The sequence below is a fragment of the Palaemon carinicauda genome, chromosome 27, assembly GCF_036898095.1.
Source record: "Palaemon carinicauda isolate YSFRI2023 chromosome 27, ASM3689809v2, whole genome shotgun sequence".
Lineage (NCBI taxonomy): Eukaryota > Metazoa > Arthropoda > Malacostraca > Decapoda > Palaemonidae > Palaemon > Palaemon carinicauda.
This window is the reverse complement of record NC_090751.1, coordinates 16455180-16473652: the sequence shown is the minus strand read 5'-3', so window position 1 is coordinate 16473652 and position 18473 is coordinate 16455180. Positions and strand designations below refer to the sequence as shown.

Sequence of the window (18473 nt, the reverse complement as noted above, 5' to 3'; positions counted from 1 at the left end):
TACATAAATTATAATAATGGTAGTAATGAAAAGGGACCCATTTAATGATAATAATGCCCAGTATCCAAACAAACACATTTAAGGTTATGGAAACAACAAATTATCGTCTGTGCTGTATTTGATAAATATTTTATACAAAAATATATCTGCCACGGCATCTGTGTGGAATGGCCACTTTGCTAATAGATTAAGGATAGTGACATTTTTTTGAATTTTGATTTTTTTTCTATTTAAGAGATGTAAGAGGAAGGCGATTCAGTAGGAGGGAGAAAACTGTTGGAGTCATAGATCCCAGTGCCAATATTTTTCTGGCTAAATTCATTGGAATCATAACCATCACTGTTACCATTGGCAGTGTTTACATTCAAGTTATATGCTTCTAAAGCGTCATTGATATTTTGCTCACCATCAGAGCTATACACATTGGAAGCAGCGTTGCTTGATTCAAATCTGTTGGAAGCACCATTGCCATTCTTTTGGCCATTAGAAGCTCCATTTCCATTTGGTCCATAACCACTGGAAGCCCCATTGCCATTCTTTTGACCATTAGAGGCTCCATTTCCGTTTGATCCATAACCACTGGAAGCCCCATTGCCATTCTTTTGGCCATTAGAGGCTCCATTTCCGTTTGATCCATAACCACTGGAAGCCCCATTACCATTCTTTTGGCCATTAGAGGCTCCATTTCCGTTTGATCCATAACCACTGGAAGCCCCATTACCATTCTTTTGGCCATTAGAGGCTCCATTTCCGTTTGATCCATAACCACTGGAAGCCCCATTGCCATTCTTTTGACCATTAGAAGCCCCATTTCCGTTTGATCCATAACCACTGGAAGCCCCATTGCCATTCTTTTGGCCATTAGAGGCTCCATTTCCATTTGATCCATAACCACTGGAAGCCCCATTACCATTCTTTTGACCATTAGAGGCTCCATTTCCATTTGATCCATAACCACTGGAAGCCCCATTGCCATTCTTTTGACCATTAGAGGCTCCATTTCCGTTTGATCCATAACCACTGGAAGCCCCATTGCCATTCTTTTGGCCATTAGAAGCTCCATTTCCATTTGATCCATAACCACTGGAAGCCCCATTGCCATTCTTTTGGCCATTAGAAGCTCCATTTCCATTTGATCCATAACCACTGGAAGCCCCATTGCCATTCTTTTGGCCATTAGAAGCGCCATTTCCGTTTGATCCATAACCACTGGAAGCCCCATTGCCATTCTTTTGACCATTAGAGGCTCCATTTCCGTTTGATCCATAACCACTGGAAGCCCCATTGCCATTCTTTTGACCATTAGAGGCTCCATTTCCGTTTGATCCATAACTGCTGGAAGCCCCATTGCCATTCTTTTGGCCATTAGAGGCTCCATTTCCGTTTGATCCATAACCACTGGAAGCCCCATTGCCATTCTTTTGACCATTAGAGGCTCCATTTCCGTTTGATCCATAACTGCTGGAAGCCCCATTGCCATTCTTTTGGCCATTAGAGGCTCCATTTCCGTTTGATCCATAACCACTGGAAGCCCCATTGCCATTCTTTTGGCCATTAGAGGCTCCATTTCCGTTTGATCCATAACCACTGGAAGCCCCATTGCCATTCTTTTGGCCATTAGAAGCCCCATTTCCGTTTGATCCATAACCACTGGAAGCCCCATTGCCATTCTTTTGACCATTAGAAGCCCCATTTCCGTTTGATCCATAACCACTGGAAGCCCCATTGCCATTCTTTTGGCCATTAGAGGCTCCATTTCCATTTGATCCATAACCACTGGGAGCCCCATTACCATTCTTTTGACCATTAGAGGCTCCATTTCCATTTGATCCATAACCACTGGAAGCCCCATTGCCATTCTTTTGACCATTAGAAACCCCATTTCCGTTTGATCCATAACCACTGGAAGCCCCATTGCCATTCTTTTGGCCATTAGAAGCTCCATTTCCATTTGATCCATAACCACTGGAAGCCCCATTGCCATTCTTTTGGCCATTAGAGGCTCCATTTCCATTTGATCCATAACCACTGGAAGCCCCATTGCCATTCTTTTGACCATTAGAAGCGCCATTTCCGTTTGATCCATAACCACTGGAAGCCCCATTGCCATTCTTTGAGCCATTAGAGGCTCCATTTCCATTTGATCCATAACCACTGGAAGCCCCATTACCATTCTTTGAGCCATTAGAGGCTCCATTTCCATTTGATCCATAACCACTGGAAGCCCCATTGCCATTCTTTTGACCATTAGAGGCTCCATTTCCATTTGACCCATAACCACTGGAAGCCCCATTGCCATTCTTTTGGCCATTAGAGGCTCCATTTCCATTTGATCCATAAACACTGGAAGCCCCATTGCCATTCTTTTGACCATTAGAAGCCCCATTTCCGTTTGATCCATAACCACTGGAAGCCCCATTGCCATTCTTTTGGCCATTAGAAGCTCCATTTCCATTTGATCCATAACCGCTAGAAGCTCCATTACCATTCTTTGGGCCATTGCTGGCTCCATTGGCATTGTTTGCGCCATTTCCATTTATTCCATAGCCACTGGAAGCCCCATTACCATTCTTTTGTCCTCTAGAGGCACCATTACTATTCTTTGCACCACTGCCATTAGATCCAAAACCATTAGAAGCACTGTTGCCATTCAATCCATAGCCAGTGGGTGCACCATTTCTATTGGCGCTATTGTCAATAGAACTATAACCATCAGAGGCACCGTTTGCCTTACTTGGACCATTGCTGTTAGATCCATAATTGCTGGAGGCATCATTGCCATTTGTGCGTCCATTTTTCTTAGAACCAAATTCATTTCCATTACCATTATTACCATAACCATTGTTATTTTCCTTGCCATTACCATATCCAGTTAGGTCAATTCCAATAAGTTCATTAACGGAGTAAAAGTCTTCGGCCGTCGAGCAGTCAAAGTTGAACCACCAGTCGCACACCAGATATTGCTGGTTGAAGACAGTTCCATTAGGGCAGAGGAAGGAATCTTTCTGGCGGCGTCCATTAGGACGATCCTGGCAAATGTGAAAGACCTGGCAGCCAGCCTCATCGGCCGTGTCGGCGTAATAACCAGGGACACTTTGGTCATCACATGAGAAACCAGTGTCAGGGACAGAGGCTAGAATTGGGTAATCTTCTCCAGGGATTCCACCTCCAGGTATGCTTTCAGTAAGAGCAGCAATTGCTGCATCGACTCCATATCCATAACTGTTGCCATTACCTCCAAGTGGTCCTCTCGTTGGGGAGCCATAACTGGTGGGCGGTAGTTTATCAGCTGCGGCAACGCTAGCCAAAACTGAAAAGAAAGGCATGGATTTTTAAAGAATAAAAGTAACTCCCTTTTAAAAGCATGCATATAGATTCATATCAACTTGGCATATATATATATATATATATATATATATATATATATATATATATATATATATATATATATATATATATATATGTGTGTGTATATATATATATATATATATATATATATATATACACACACACACACACATATATATATATATATATATATATATATATATATATATATATATATATATATATGTGTGTGTGTGTGTGTGTGTGTATATATATATATATATATATATATATATATATATATATATATATATATATATATATATATACATGTATAAATGTATTTAGTTTATGTATGTATAGAGGGTGTCCGTAAAATTTCTTTACAATTAAGAAAATATGTTACAAAAGCAAGTTAACTGATAAATATGTTTAAATCTTTTACAAATGGAGGAGTAGATACTGAAGTATTTTTACCTCATTCAATACACACTATATTGGCCCCATTAATATGTACGAAGCACATCAAGACGGTACTCATTTTCTTGCAGTGTTCCCAGTTGAGTGGCTTCGTCAATGGTGGCAATGACATCAGTGATCTTTTGCTTGAGATCAGTGATGGCCTATATCTTTGTTCCGTACATAATATCTTAAACATAATCTCATTAAAAGATGTCCAGGACAGTGAAATCTGGTGAACAAGGTGATCAGGGAGTTGGGACACCCCTACCAATCCGCCTCTGGAAATGTTTTATTTAGGAACCCTCAAACATGCAGTAACCCAATGAGATGGTTACACTATCTTGCTGGAAAATGATAGTTGCTTGGTGGTCATCTAGTTGTGGTGACAAATATTAGATAAAAAAGTCAAGGTGTGTAATGATTTGTGTCTCATTGAAGAAAAGTGAACCAATGATATCATTGCACATACTCCCACGCTATACATTAACCTTTAAACTATCTCATTATTTCCCTAGTCACAATTATGTGTTCAGTTCCCCTGAAACATGAAGGTGGTTGCCTTATCACTAGAATATCAAAAATTCGTTTCAGTATGTTAACTGCAAATTCTTTTCTTCTTGGTTAGAAATTTGGCTCGTGTGCCTGTATGAGTTGCATCGTGTAAGCTTACAATCGTAAGTTCTTGATTAAGACTTTAGGAACTGTTGATCGTGGTAGCTGTAAGTGCTGGCAGGAGTACAGATGGAATTTGTAGGAGAGTGATTAAAAACTTGTCTTACATGATCAATGTTTTCTTCAGATGTTTTTGGTCGTCCACTTCACTCTTTATCCAACACTTTCTATATCCATAAATTTCTAGTGCCAAGCTCAAATTTTTCATACTAGGTTCTGTAGGTTCACCGAGTTTATGTATACAATCTTGTTTGAATAAAGCCTGTCACACAATGTCCTTTCGTAAGGAATAGCCATTTTATAGGAATTAATATAAGCACCTATTTCATAAACAGGTTAACACAAATGCAATGTGATTAAGAACTGATAAATGTTGAATACACAAAACAAATCTGATTAAGATCTCTCATCAATGGCTCATGTAATAGGATTTTTAGATTATATAGAGACCTTATGAACACCCTGCATCTATATATATATACTTATATATATATATATATATATATATATATATATATATATATATATATATATATATATATATATATATATATATATGTATTTATGTATATATATATATATATATATATATATATATATATATATATATGTATTTATGTATATATATATATATATATATATATATATATATATATATATATATATATATATATATATATATATATATAATGATTGTGTGTACACTCACTGGTGTTACTATGACCTAATAGAGATATATACTCATATGAGTTTTATTTGCAGTAACATTCATAGCTAATTTTCCAACCTGAAGGAGACATTACACAAAAATTTTATTGAAAATTTTTAGTCCTCAGTATCTGTGACGTGTGACGTGAATTTTTCTTACTCTTTTAAAATAATTAACTCCCACAAATTAGTGCATAAAGTCAATGAACACCGTAATACTATTATTAGAATTTACTCATACAGAAATATATTGCATCCTAACTAATTTCTTGATTTCACAAATCCAAAGGTTGAGAAAGAATTGAATATCTTGAGTCCTACGATAGACTATTTCTCCCATTGCCATTTTTTTTTAAATGAAAAATCATCAGCTTTGATTTAGTTTGGGAATATTTAAAGCTTTAATTTGTTTACACTAAACTGACTTGGTTATTTTCTCAACAAATGAGTATATATATATATATATATATATATATATATATATATATATATATATATATATATATATATATATATATATATATATATATGTGTGTGTGTGTGTGTGTGTGTGTGTGTGTGTGTGTGTGTGTGTATTCATTCATTAGTAGTAATGTACTGTACCACCAGTAATTGATGCTTTTTACAAAATTTTATAAAACAGCCTACATTCATTCATTACTCTATCCAGTCATTACAATTTAGTTAGAAAGTGTGAACATTCATACAGATTAAAGTTAATAGAATAGGATATCTAACAAAATACTCATGTTGTCCGTGTTATTACTACTACTACTACTACTACTACTACTACTACTACTACTACTACTAGTAGTACTAGTAGTAGACAAGCTACAACCCTAGTTGGAAAAGCAGGATGCTATATGCCTTAGTGGTCGAACAGGGAAAATAGCCCAGTGAGGAATGGAAATAAATTAACTATATGAGAAGTAATAAACAATTAAAACAAATTATCTTAAGAACTGAAACAGCATTAAAACATATCTTTCATATAGGCTATAAGCTATAAAAAGATACTTACAGTATGTCAGCCTTTTCAACATAAAAACATTTGCTACAAATTTGAACTTTTGAAATTCCATCGATTCAACTACCCGATTAGGAAGATTATTTCACAACTTGGTCATAGCTGGAATAAAACTCCTAGAATATTGTGTAGTATTGAGCTTCATGATTGAGAAGGCATGTCTATTAGTATTAACTGCATACCTGGTGTTACGAACAGGATGGTACTGTCCGGGAAGATCTGAATGTAAAGGATGGTCTGAATTATAGAAAGCATCTTGCATAACGAACTAATTGAACGACGGTGCCAGAGATTAATGTCTAGATCAGGGATAAGAAATTTTATTTTAATTTTGAAAGGCGAGTTACTCAAGACTTATGTTAATATATTTTTCAATATATCAAAGTGCCTTGCATGATCTATTGTTTTTATTTCATTCACGAAGTTTTATTCGGTATTGTAAGACACGATTTTTTTTTTATCCAGTATAGAAAGTTGCAAAACCCTGACCCCCGTAGTGACCCGTTTTAGGAAATAGATGTATGTATTGGATATGTACTTGCTTGTATCTTTTGTACCACATCATAACCCCCCCCCCCACACACACATACACACAAAATTAATTGAAAACTACATTTAACCTAAAATCATGTTTTTTGTCTGTTTTTTTCGTCCTATTTATATTCTTATTTATTTACAAAATTATTTTTAAACAAATATTCTTTTTATTTGTTCCTGGTTGCGTTCCTTGAAACCTCATTAACCCCAAAAAACACTGATACTCATTAACAAAGAGAGAGAGAGAGAGAGAGAGAGAGAGAGAGAGAGAGAGAGAGAGAGAGAGAGAGAGAGAGAGAGAGAGAGGGGGGGGGGGCAAGCCCTAGCAGCAACTTAAAATATTTCGTACCTAAAAGAAGAAACTTCATGTTGGAAGAGGCCACCTTGGCAGATGAGTAGCCTTAGGAATATCTCGTTCGTTGATGCCCTGCGTGGTGCCACAAGGCAGACTTTATACATTTTAGCTGCCTTTGGCTCCTCCCTTTTGACCTCTCGTGCCTTGTCTTCTATCACGGAATTTTATTTTGGGTTTGGAGCGAATCTGCATCCTCATTCAACGCCATTCGTTTGTGAAATATTTTAAGGAAAATGTAAATTCCTCAAATTTTCTAGGTATGTCAATGCAATGTTTCTTGATGTCAGTTGACAAAATAGTATCACATAGCAAAGTACTCTATTATCACGATATTTTAGGGGGAATGCATCTTCATTAAACATTATTCTATAAATTATCTCATACAATTTGAACTTTTATTTTGGGGCCTTTCATAATGGGGGTTTGGCTCATCATTCCACGTCATTGTTATGTGACCAGCTCCATATTTTTATTTCAAGAAAAATGTATACATGTGTTGAATTCAAAACTGATGATAATACATTTGTTATATCGGTTAAATAAATTACATTATCACATAGCAAGTTACACTTATTTTTATGTTGAAAGAGTGCCTATTGGCCTTCCACATCTGTCTCATATATACACACACACGCGTTCATAGACTAGTGCACGCGACCCGTCAAAAGTAACAGCTAAATATTTTGTTATGCACCCATATTTAACGCTTTCCCACCCCTCTCCCTTTCTTTACTGCCCTTCTCACCATACAGATGACAATCCCACTAAGTGGGACCGGAAAGAAATATATATTTATATATAGCCAGATACTTGCTCTTTGTTATATAGGGGACTTGTATTGAATTTAAAATAATGAAGATACAATTTCTTAAATCAAATATAAGAAATTTAATGATCAGAAAGCAAGTTAAACGCCAGGTCTGGAAATATCTAGTTCATTCTAGTTCCAGTTCAAGATGGATTGTGATAATCACGATATCCAAGTACTCTTCGCACGTAGCAGCAGCAAGTAACAAGAAAGAGCTTAATCTTAAGTCGTTTTGAAGGAATTTAAACCGCCTTTTATTATGAAACAATGTGGTGATAATGATGACGGTAATGGTCGTTGTAATGTAAGCAGCATCTCCTCCTACGCCTATTGACGCAAAGGGCCTCAGTTAGATTTTGCCAGTCGTCTCTATCTAGAGCTTTTAAATCAATATGTCTCCATTCGTCATCTCCTACTTCACGCTTCATAGTCCTCAGCCATGTAGGTCTGGGTCTTCCAACTCTTCTAGTGCCTTTTGGAGCTGAGTTTGTTTATTTGAAATAGCCAGAGCTGTTGTCTAAATGGAAATATTGATAGCAATACTGCAAAAAAATAATCGTAGTATTAAATGTTTGGGCAACTTTATCGATTTATATGGTTCTTATTCAGATATATGTAGTGTTTTTTTTTTTTTTTTTTTTTTTTTTCATACCTTGGGTTGGGGTGGAAATGGAGCTTGCCGCATAAGCTTTTTTTTTTTAATACTGTAGATATAAAACTGGGAACTTTTCATATAATCAATTACTCAGATCATGCTTCAATATTGCCTTATGGTTACCACTGTCTTCTTGTTTTATTGATATTAACTTCAAACGTGTCTTTATTTAATGTTCCTACCTGTAACTCGAGTTATACTATGCACGTTACGATCTAAACTTGCGAATCTCATTATATATTATATATATATATATATATATATATATATATATATATATATATATATATATGTATATATATTTATATATATATATATATACATATTTATATATATATATATATGTATATATATATGTATGTATATATATATATATATATATATATATATATATATATATATATATATATATATATATATATATATATATATATATATATATATATATATACACATATTTTGGCGTGAATTTTTAAACACAGCATGTGATAACTTGGTAAAAGTTAATTTAAACTTTACGAGCAGTAACGGGTTAATTACGGCCAGATATAAAGCATTATGGAGTCATATATAAATCCTCTGACACCCCCCCCCCTCATGCAGATAAACCTTTTTATCTTAATCCTATCTTAATGAACAAGCAACTGGAAACTTAAATTCTTGATTAGACTTACAATGACAGCTTTGCATCCGATATTAAAAACTTCCATATAAACATCATGATCGAAGCTATGTGAACCATTATTTTTTATAACATTTGTGAGCAAGTAAATTTGCTCAGTTGAAATTGAAGCCATGAAGGTTCTTTTCCCAAAACGAATTGCGAAATAAAGAGGTAAGGAGAAGGAGAAGTGTTCAAAGTACAACTGGGTATAAGCAATTTTTTATGCAGATCTTATACAGTTTTTGTTGTGATGAAACAAAGTAAAAAGAGATACCATATCAGTGATTTCCCTTTCAAACTAAGTGGATCAAATGATTAATGAAACCTATAAGGAAATTAAGTTTTGCAATCAGAAAGTGAATAACATGAAGGATGCATCAAAAGGGCTGATCTTTGTTTTCAAGATTTTGAGACTAGCTGTGATTTGATAAAACTTTATGATAATCACAAATTTTGCTTATGAACCAGATTGCGAAAAAATTGTATTCGGGTACAGTTAATTCCCAATGGAACAGGCGTTGAACGAGAGTGCTAAGTGTTAAGTTTTCGGATTGGAATCGTGTCCTACTGAAAAGTTTTCAAATAGGAACATGATTTATATGCTTAAATGTACAGAGTAACTGCTAAGTTCAGCTTGTATATTTTAGGAAAAAAATGGAAAAGTCTATAGTTACGAATGTAATTTTAAACCAGTTCTTCGTGCACATGAGAATAATGATATACATTTTTATCATTCGCTTCGTAATGATGACTGGAAAGTTGGAATTCGTCGTATTTCAACGCAAATGCATGTACTGTGTAGTAAGTGCGTGTTGTATATACCGTTGGTAAAAGGAATATATATATATATATATATATATATATATATATATATATATATATATATATATATATATATATATACCTATGTATATATATATATATATATATATATATATATATATATATATACCTATACCTATGTATATATATATATATATATATATATATATATATATATATATATATATATATATATATATATGATGTATATATAATGTGTGTGCGTGTATGTGAGTTTGTTTATGTATAAAGAAAACCTAAATGTGAGCTATGGTAATATATATATATATATATATATATATATATATATATATATATATATATATATATATATATATATATATATATATATATATATATTATACATACATATATATATATATATATATATTTATATATATATATATATATATATATATATATATATATGTGTGTGTGTGTGTGTATGTATATATATATATAGCCTATATGTATGTATGTATATATGTATCTATGTGTGTATGTATGTATGTTTGTATGTATGTATGTATATACTGTATATATGAGTGTGCGCACGTATTAGCTTTGACCAATTTATTTTGTTAGATGTTATGAAGGTAAATGTATTAACCACAAATGATTGTTTGGCCTTTATACTTTAGTTAAGAATTATATATCTATCTCATTCTAATGGATTAATAAAAGGAATCGTGTGACGTACTCCGTTCTGATATCAATATAAGTCACCACTGAAGCTCAAGTCTCTGGATTGAAAGTTGAAAGCACCAACAGATGGATATCGAATCCGAGGAGATTATTTCACGTATTGTAGTTAGGGTCCTTTCGGTTAGGTTTTTAGTTGTCTGGAGGATCAGTACTGCTATTTTATAGCTGCTGAACTATTTTACGCATTTACTTAATTACCTTATGTCGGTAGTGACCAAATGATGTTTTTTACCCTTATACTTTACAATGGCCATTCAATATCGTGGGATTGAATACTGTTTTGAAGTGCTCTCAGTCATATTTTTTCGTAATAGCTGATTTTATGTTCATTTATTGCGTTTATATATATATATATATATATATATATATATATATATATATATATATATGTATATATATATATATATATATATATATATATATAATATATATATATATATATATATATATATATATATATATATATATATTTATGTATATTATATACATATATATATATATATATATATATATAAATTTTATATATATATATATATATATATATATATATAATATCTTTATTTTATTATACGCTTATGTATATGAATTATGCATTAATAGCTATTAATATGGATGTAATATTGATTTAGTGTTAATTTATTCTGTTTTCTTTTCTCTCCTTTTTTGCATGATTTTATTAAGACTTGTTAAGAAAGAATATCAGGTACCATTGAATTTTCTTGTGGTGATTAACTTAGAGTTATATAGCCACTCTGGCATGTCAGATGGTTATCCATTTATAAGTTAACAATAGATTGATCCTTTGCACATTATTTTTCGATTTATATCTCCTGATGATGAAAAAAATTACTTAGGGGGTGTTTATGATAGTGTCAATAATAGCAAGAACAAGCATGTGAAGATGACGTACACATGGATAAGATTGTAATTTTGTTTTTAGATTTTATTGACAAAATAACATACAAATCGTACATTGGTACATGAGATTAATATAAAGATATTTTGTCCAACATACAGCTGATATTCAAAAGCTAACCATTCTATAATACAATATTTAATTCATTTGAATAATTATATTAATTATATGTTTCATTTAGAAACATGACACATCTTAAGTCATGTAAAAATTATGCAATAGAAAACCTTGCATAAAATCTTACATTCGTAATTTGATCTAACTCCTCCCGGAAATGACAAAGACAAAATGTCTATTCAAAATTATAAATGAAATTAAATATAGGCTAATTGCATTACAACTAAATTTCTTTTAGTATAATGTGATTAAAATCTTAAGACCCTGGTATAATCCTGTTCATTAATAGAATCTTAATACTTCATGGACTTATTTATATAATGGATATATATGAGTGTTATCACCAAGCAAGCTGCTGATGTCTCTGAAATCTAACATAGTGTACCTTAATCTAATATCATTAGTCAGGTCGCATTCTACTAAAACATGTCGTTCATTTTGGAAACTATAGTCCATTTCTTTTAGCGATGCATATTTGCACCGACTCGCAGCGGTGCCCTTTTAGCTCGGAAAAGTTTCCGGATCGCTGATTGGTTGGACAAGATAATTCTAACCAATCAGCGATCAGGAAAGTTTTCCGAACTAAAAGGGCACCGCCGCGAGTCGGTGCACATATGCATCGCTAAAAGAAAAAGACTATAGTATTGTTACACCGCCAAACAGGTGCTTCACGGGGTATGCGCCTCTAGCTATCTGTCACAATTCTTAGATTATGGGACTTTAGTGTAAGGCGACTAAAGGACTTTCGCAGAAAATCAGGAATAAACAAATTAGTTGTATATACAGGGTGTAACGTCATTGTCACATTTAGTTCATTTGCATAAGTGTTAAATTTAGTAAATTGTAAACTTCTGGCACTTATAATATCCACTATATCAACAGATAGTGAAAAAAAATGTTCCATTTTGCGTTTTAGATGTTGAATTTTATAAGACTTTTTGTCATTTAGTATTGTAGATTTAGAGACAACTTAAAAATATCGAGTTCAGGATTCATATTAGATCGTCGCCATTGTAATTTGATAAACTGCATGATGTCAGTTATATGCTGCTGTATTAATAAATGTTTGGATGCACATAATTATGTTACTCTCTCTCTCTCTCTCTCTCTCTCTCTCTCTCTCTCTCTCTCTCTCTCTCTCTCTCTCTCTCTCTCCAGTGAGCTAGTGTAGAGTATTTAAATGTCATCACAAAACAATTATTTATATTGATTTGAATGAATGTGCTAAAGGGTCATACACCCGAAGGGTGATTATGTTTGCAACTCAATGTTGAAAAGATATACATATCAAATATTATATATATATATATATATATATATATATATATATATATATATATATATATATATATATATATATATATACAGTATATATACACTTAAATATTTATTTTCAAATAAGCCATATATTTTAACTTATTAATGCCTGGATTCTCTTATCGACCTCGGGATCAGTCCCAAGGCGGAACCACTCAAAGACAATACCTTCTGACCGGCCGGGAATCGAATCCTGGTCCAAGAAATTTGGCTAAGTTCTCTGTCACTATTATACAAGTTTCCTGAACCAGGGTTTGATTCCGGGCCGGTTGGAAGCTATTGTCTTTGAGTGGTTCCGTCTTAGGACTCGGTTCCCGAGGTCGATAAGAGAATCCAGACATTAATGTATTAAAATATATGGCTTATTTGAATATGAAAAACACGTATAAATGTTCAAAATTTATATTATATATATATATATATATATATATATATATATATATATATATATATATATATATATATATATATATATATATATTAAACTTCTCTATTTAATCAATATTAATTGTGAGAGAAACCATCCTTTCAAGTTTATCACGGTGTTTCGGTATTGAAGAATAAAAATTTTGAACGTGATGCCATCAACAATAAAAAAAAAAAAAAAAAAAAAAAAAATCTTCACGGAAGCCTAAATTTGTATTCCGTGATCACAATGTCTGGCAGAGGTCCTTGAAAACATCTCACAGAAGCCAGCAATCAAAATAGTCGTGAATAATACTAATGGAAATGAGATGCCCGTATTTTTTTTTTTTTTTATTAACTTCCAAATATTTATCGAAGGTAGATTCAGTTTGCTCGATTTAGAACGAAAAATACGGAAGTAGATGAATATGCAGGAAAGTTCTCCCTGGGTCCTGTTTAGAATACTGACAATGGTTGATTATTGTTGCTATTTTTACAATCATCAGTTTTCTATTCCGGATCAGAACCGTTAACTCCTATATTTTTAGTTCATTGTTATTGTATCTGTATTTACGGTGCAACGATGCTGGAATTACTTTTATTATATTTTAAGGCTGTAATGGTACCAAGATATAGACAGAGTAAGTCAATCGGTCAGTTTCGATATAGACAGTGTGTGTTAATCTTTCAATGCTGCAAAGATATAGACAGAGTAAGTCAATCGGTCAGTTTCAATATAGACAGAGTGAGTTAATCTTTCAGTGCTGCAAAGATATAGACAGAGTAAGTCAATCGGTCAGTTTCAATATAGACAGAGTGAGTTAATCTTTCAATGCTGCAAAGATATAGACAGAGTAAGTCAATCGGTCAGTTTCAATATAGACAGAGTGAGTTAATCTTTCAATGATGCAAAAATATAGACAGAGTAAGTCAATCGGTCAGTTTCAATATAGACAGAGTGAGTTAATCTTTCAATGATGCAAAGATATAGACAGAGTAAGTAAATCGGTAAATGATACCAAGGTATAAACAGAGAAGAGTCAATCGGTCGTTTAACCCCAGACTCTTTCTTTTATTTCTATGTGCTTGATCCTATAATTTGATAGGAAATTTAGGATGATCCTTATTTCATTTGTTCAGACAAGCAATACGAAATGGGTGTTTTTATCAATATTATATTCTATTATATATGTATTTTGTTTTGATAATATAGTTGCAGTATCCGAAGACTTGAGCATTTCAAATATTTTGGGCAAATGGCCTCGTTGTATTTACAATAATTGCAATTGCATTACCGGTAACTCATCTACCTGTATGAAAGTTATCCCTGGAACATGATAATTGATATGGTAATATTATCATGAATGATAACTATATCTAAAATATTATGATAATCATATTAATCCCGTGATCTGCAAATGACTATCTTACTTCATGGAACTACCTTTAAAGGCACGTTAGCTTTTGATTCGAAGATGGTTATTTTCAGCTAATTGAATCACGAGTTTATTTGTTGTTTCTTATGATAATGAAAAAGAAACTTCAATATGAAGGTTCAATGGTGAACGTACTTAATATAGTTCGTGTGAGTTTCCTTCTTCGCTACAGACTTGCACGTTTTAATAAGGTATGGTCATATTTAATTACATGTTGAAAAGCAAAGCGTGAAGGTCTTCCCACTTCCTGAAATTTCTATCTTAGAAGAGAAAAAAAAAATAATAAAAAGATGGCTTGTTCGTCCGATGTGGTGAAAATATTCCAGGCACTAATGTGATATTAAGGCAAACTGAAGATGTCAAGTGAGCGGTGAATTTTTGTTTCCTTGTTATGTTTTTGATGGAGACGACGGAATTTGTATTTTCAAATTTTCACCTTACCAGGTAGCTGAGTCGCTCATTTTCGTTAATACGTATAAGATATTCGTGATGATCATTCGTTGCAATGGAACATCTTGAAAGGTCAATATTTCTCCGTACCAGTTTTAACGGAATAGAATTCCTATATATTCAAAAGACAAGATTAAACCAGATATAAAGATGAAAATGAGTATGTATTAAACAGAAGGACAAATTATGTAGGGAATGTGTTAAAAAGCAATAAGATTAGGGCTTATGTGTATTCACAAGGCATGAGACGATGAGACTGAAGTTGAGCGAAAGTATGGAATGTCATATAAGTATCCGAACGATCAATTTGGCGGTATAGAAGCAGGGACGGGAAGCATTAGCTGGCCTGAAAGATTGAAGAAAATCCCTGACATAAAATGGGAGGAATAATTTTACGTATATTGTTACTAGAGATGTTCTTATTTACATATCCATGAACGAAAATGTATATGTGCTTTCAGTTTATTAGACGTAATAGGACTGGTTGGTCTCAAAGGACAGAGAAAATCTTGCTTTACATGATGTAAGAAATGCATAAACGCCTGAACACTCGACATGACCGTAAAGATAAGTGCAACGAGACTTAATGGAAATATACAGGACGAAAACAAGAAAATGCAACATAACCTCAAGAAGGTAATCTATGCAAAGGCCCGTAGGAATTGCAAAAACATATTCTTGCTGGCATCGTTTGATCTGATTTATGGAACGACCCTCCCCCTCCCCCATTTACACGCAGAAGTGGAAATAGATGCCTGGCTTGAAGCATGCCGTTGGCGAAAAGAGCCTGTGTATTGTGGCCAAGAGGGATGTCTTTACATGTAGTTACATATCTGGAATTAGTCGCTAAATTGGGAAGAGAGTTGTCGGCTTAATTGAGTGCTGATTCAAGTGGCAGTGCGAAACTTGTTCCTTTTGAAAAATTATATATATTGCAGGGACACGAATTAGGCACAAGTAGTAGAAGTATGTTCACATTGGCATTGTGGACAGAGAACAGAGTTCAGTAATTGTTGAGTGTGAAGATTTATGAAGAAGTAATTACTGTGACTGTATCAATTAGACGCGGTAAACGTTTGACTTATACGCCTGCAAGCGATTTCGTGTTAGTAAAGTGATTGTACATCATTTTAATGGGGAACTATAATTGTGTATACTGATATTGTAATGGCAAACGTTTATTTGATATTATAGGAAAAAAAAAAATCCAGATTTCAATTACAATCGAACGACCAATCAAGAGAAAGCAGACACCAAACCCAACCACGCGTGTAGCTGTCCGTTTCCTAAAGTGTGACCGAACAGATGAAAGTAACCAAATATTCCGACGAAAACTCGCCCTCTTGCAAGTCTTATTCTTACCCGGTGCAGGTGTGATGCTCTGTCGAGCGTAACAAGGGTAAACAAATTCTCACCCGGGGGTCTACATATTGCTATCATATATAATGCTTTGCTACGACATTGGCCTTATATAAGGGTACATGTGTGTGTTCTTAACTCTATCATTTTTTGTTAATTTCAGTATGTTGTAAGTAGGTGGTATTTAAGGATTTATTTTTTTAAGTCATATTTCAATGTACTTTTTTAAGGAACTGTGTTTTTACCCATAGAGTATATTGATATTTGTCTCGAAAGAGCTATTTAGTGGTTTTTAAAAAAGTGCTATAAAGTAGCTTATATTTTTTAGTTATAAGTCAGTATATATCAAGTAGGTCAGTTGATCCTTTTTTTTAGTCATTCATTGCTATAAGAAAAGTTGCTTTCTTTTCAGTCTTAAAGCGATATTTACAAAATATGTGTATTTAGGTGGGTTATAATTTTAGTCATATGACAATTTTTTTCAATGCTTTTAATGATTTATTTTACTAGAAAGTGTTATTTTCTGGCTTATTTTTCGTTGTCTTTTCATATAGTAGCTCTTCATAAGCTGATGGCTTTCTATTTATAAATAAATTAGTAAACAATTTTTTATTAATTGACTTACGTTTTTTTTCTTTAATGTACTAATATTTATCTAACTGGCGTTATTAAGTGTCTTCTGTATTTTAAGACATAAATTAGAATTTGTCAAGTTTGTACTTTTAAGGGATTTTTTTTTTTCTGTAATGTATCAATATTCTTTCAATTCATAATGTGGCTTATATCATGTCCGCATTTCACTCGCCTTTCAATTTTGACTGCATAGGATAGAATATATTTTATTATTGCATTTAGATTTCACGATCTCCCGGGAGCTATTTATTTTAGTGTTCTGAATTTAAATGTACTATTTTTTTTCATATGTATATTTGTTGATATGTTTGGAAAAGATTGTAAATAACATTTTCTGCTGCAGGGGGTTAGTGCCATCAGTGCACCTCAAGTGGTGAAGTTTAGTCATAACTTAATGACTTTACAGCGTCTTTTCGGCCTCTAACCGGATTCACTTTTTAGCCTTCAAATTTATCTCCGTTCCTGCTTTCTTCCATAATGTTTTCAGACCTCTAGACCTTTACTTCGCACTGCAGCTATGTGGGTTTCCCTCTTTTTTCACACAACAAGTGTATGGTCTCCCATATGTCCCATATTCATGTAATCTATCCTGTCAAGTGAACAAAGAAGAGTATAACCAACATATGAAAGTTAAGATTTTCAAGTATTGTTGCCTTCAATTTGCACTCGTCTATAATTCAACTGCTATTTTGAGTTGTAAGAATTGAGAGTTTTGTGAGTAAAATCAACATGAAACATTTTTGAGCGACAGTAACGTTACAATAGAACTAGAGCCATGCGTATTAGTGGCAAAGCTATAATATATATACGGGGTATATATATGTGTATATATAATTATATATATATATATATATATATATATATATATATATATATATATATATATATATGTGTGTGTGTGTGTGTGTGTAATAGTAGTTCTTGATATATATATATATATATATATATATATATATATATATATATATATATATATATGTATACATACATATATATTTATATATATATATACTGTATATATTATATACATATATATAAACGTGTGTGTTTGTGTATGCATATATATATATATATATATATATATATATATATATATAT

At 32.8% G+C, this 18473-nt stretch overlaps 1 protein-coding gene across 1 annotated transcript in view; it reads right to left on the bottom strand.

Annotated features, from left to right (window-relative positions):
• Nucleotides 1–230: 230 nt before the first annotated feature.
• LOC137620812 (fibroin heavy chain-like) overlaps nucleotides 231–18473 on the bottom strand; it is a 76432-nt gene continuing 58189 nt past the window's right edge. The window contains exons 10-12 of the mRNA XM_068351261.1: nucleotides 2840–3244; nucleotides 903–2578; nucleotides 231–725 (exon numbers count right to left, since the gene is read on the bottom strand). Coding sequence (XP_068207362.1) covers nucleotides 231–725; nucleotides 903–2578; nucleotides 2840–3244 — 2576 coding nt within the window. The remainder of the gene's footprint in view (nucleotides 726–902; nucleotides 2579–2839; nucleotides 3245–18473) is intronic.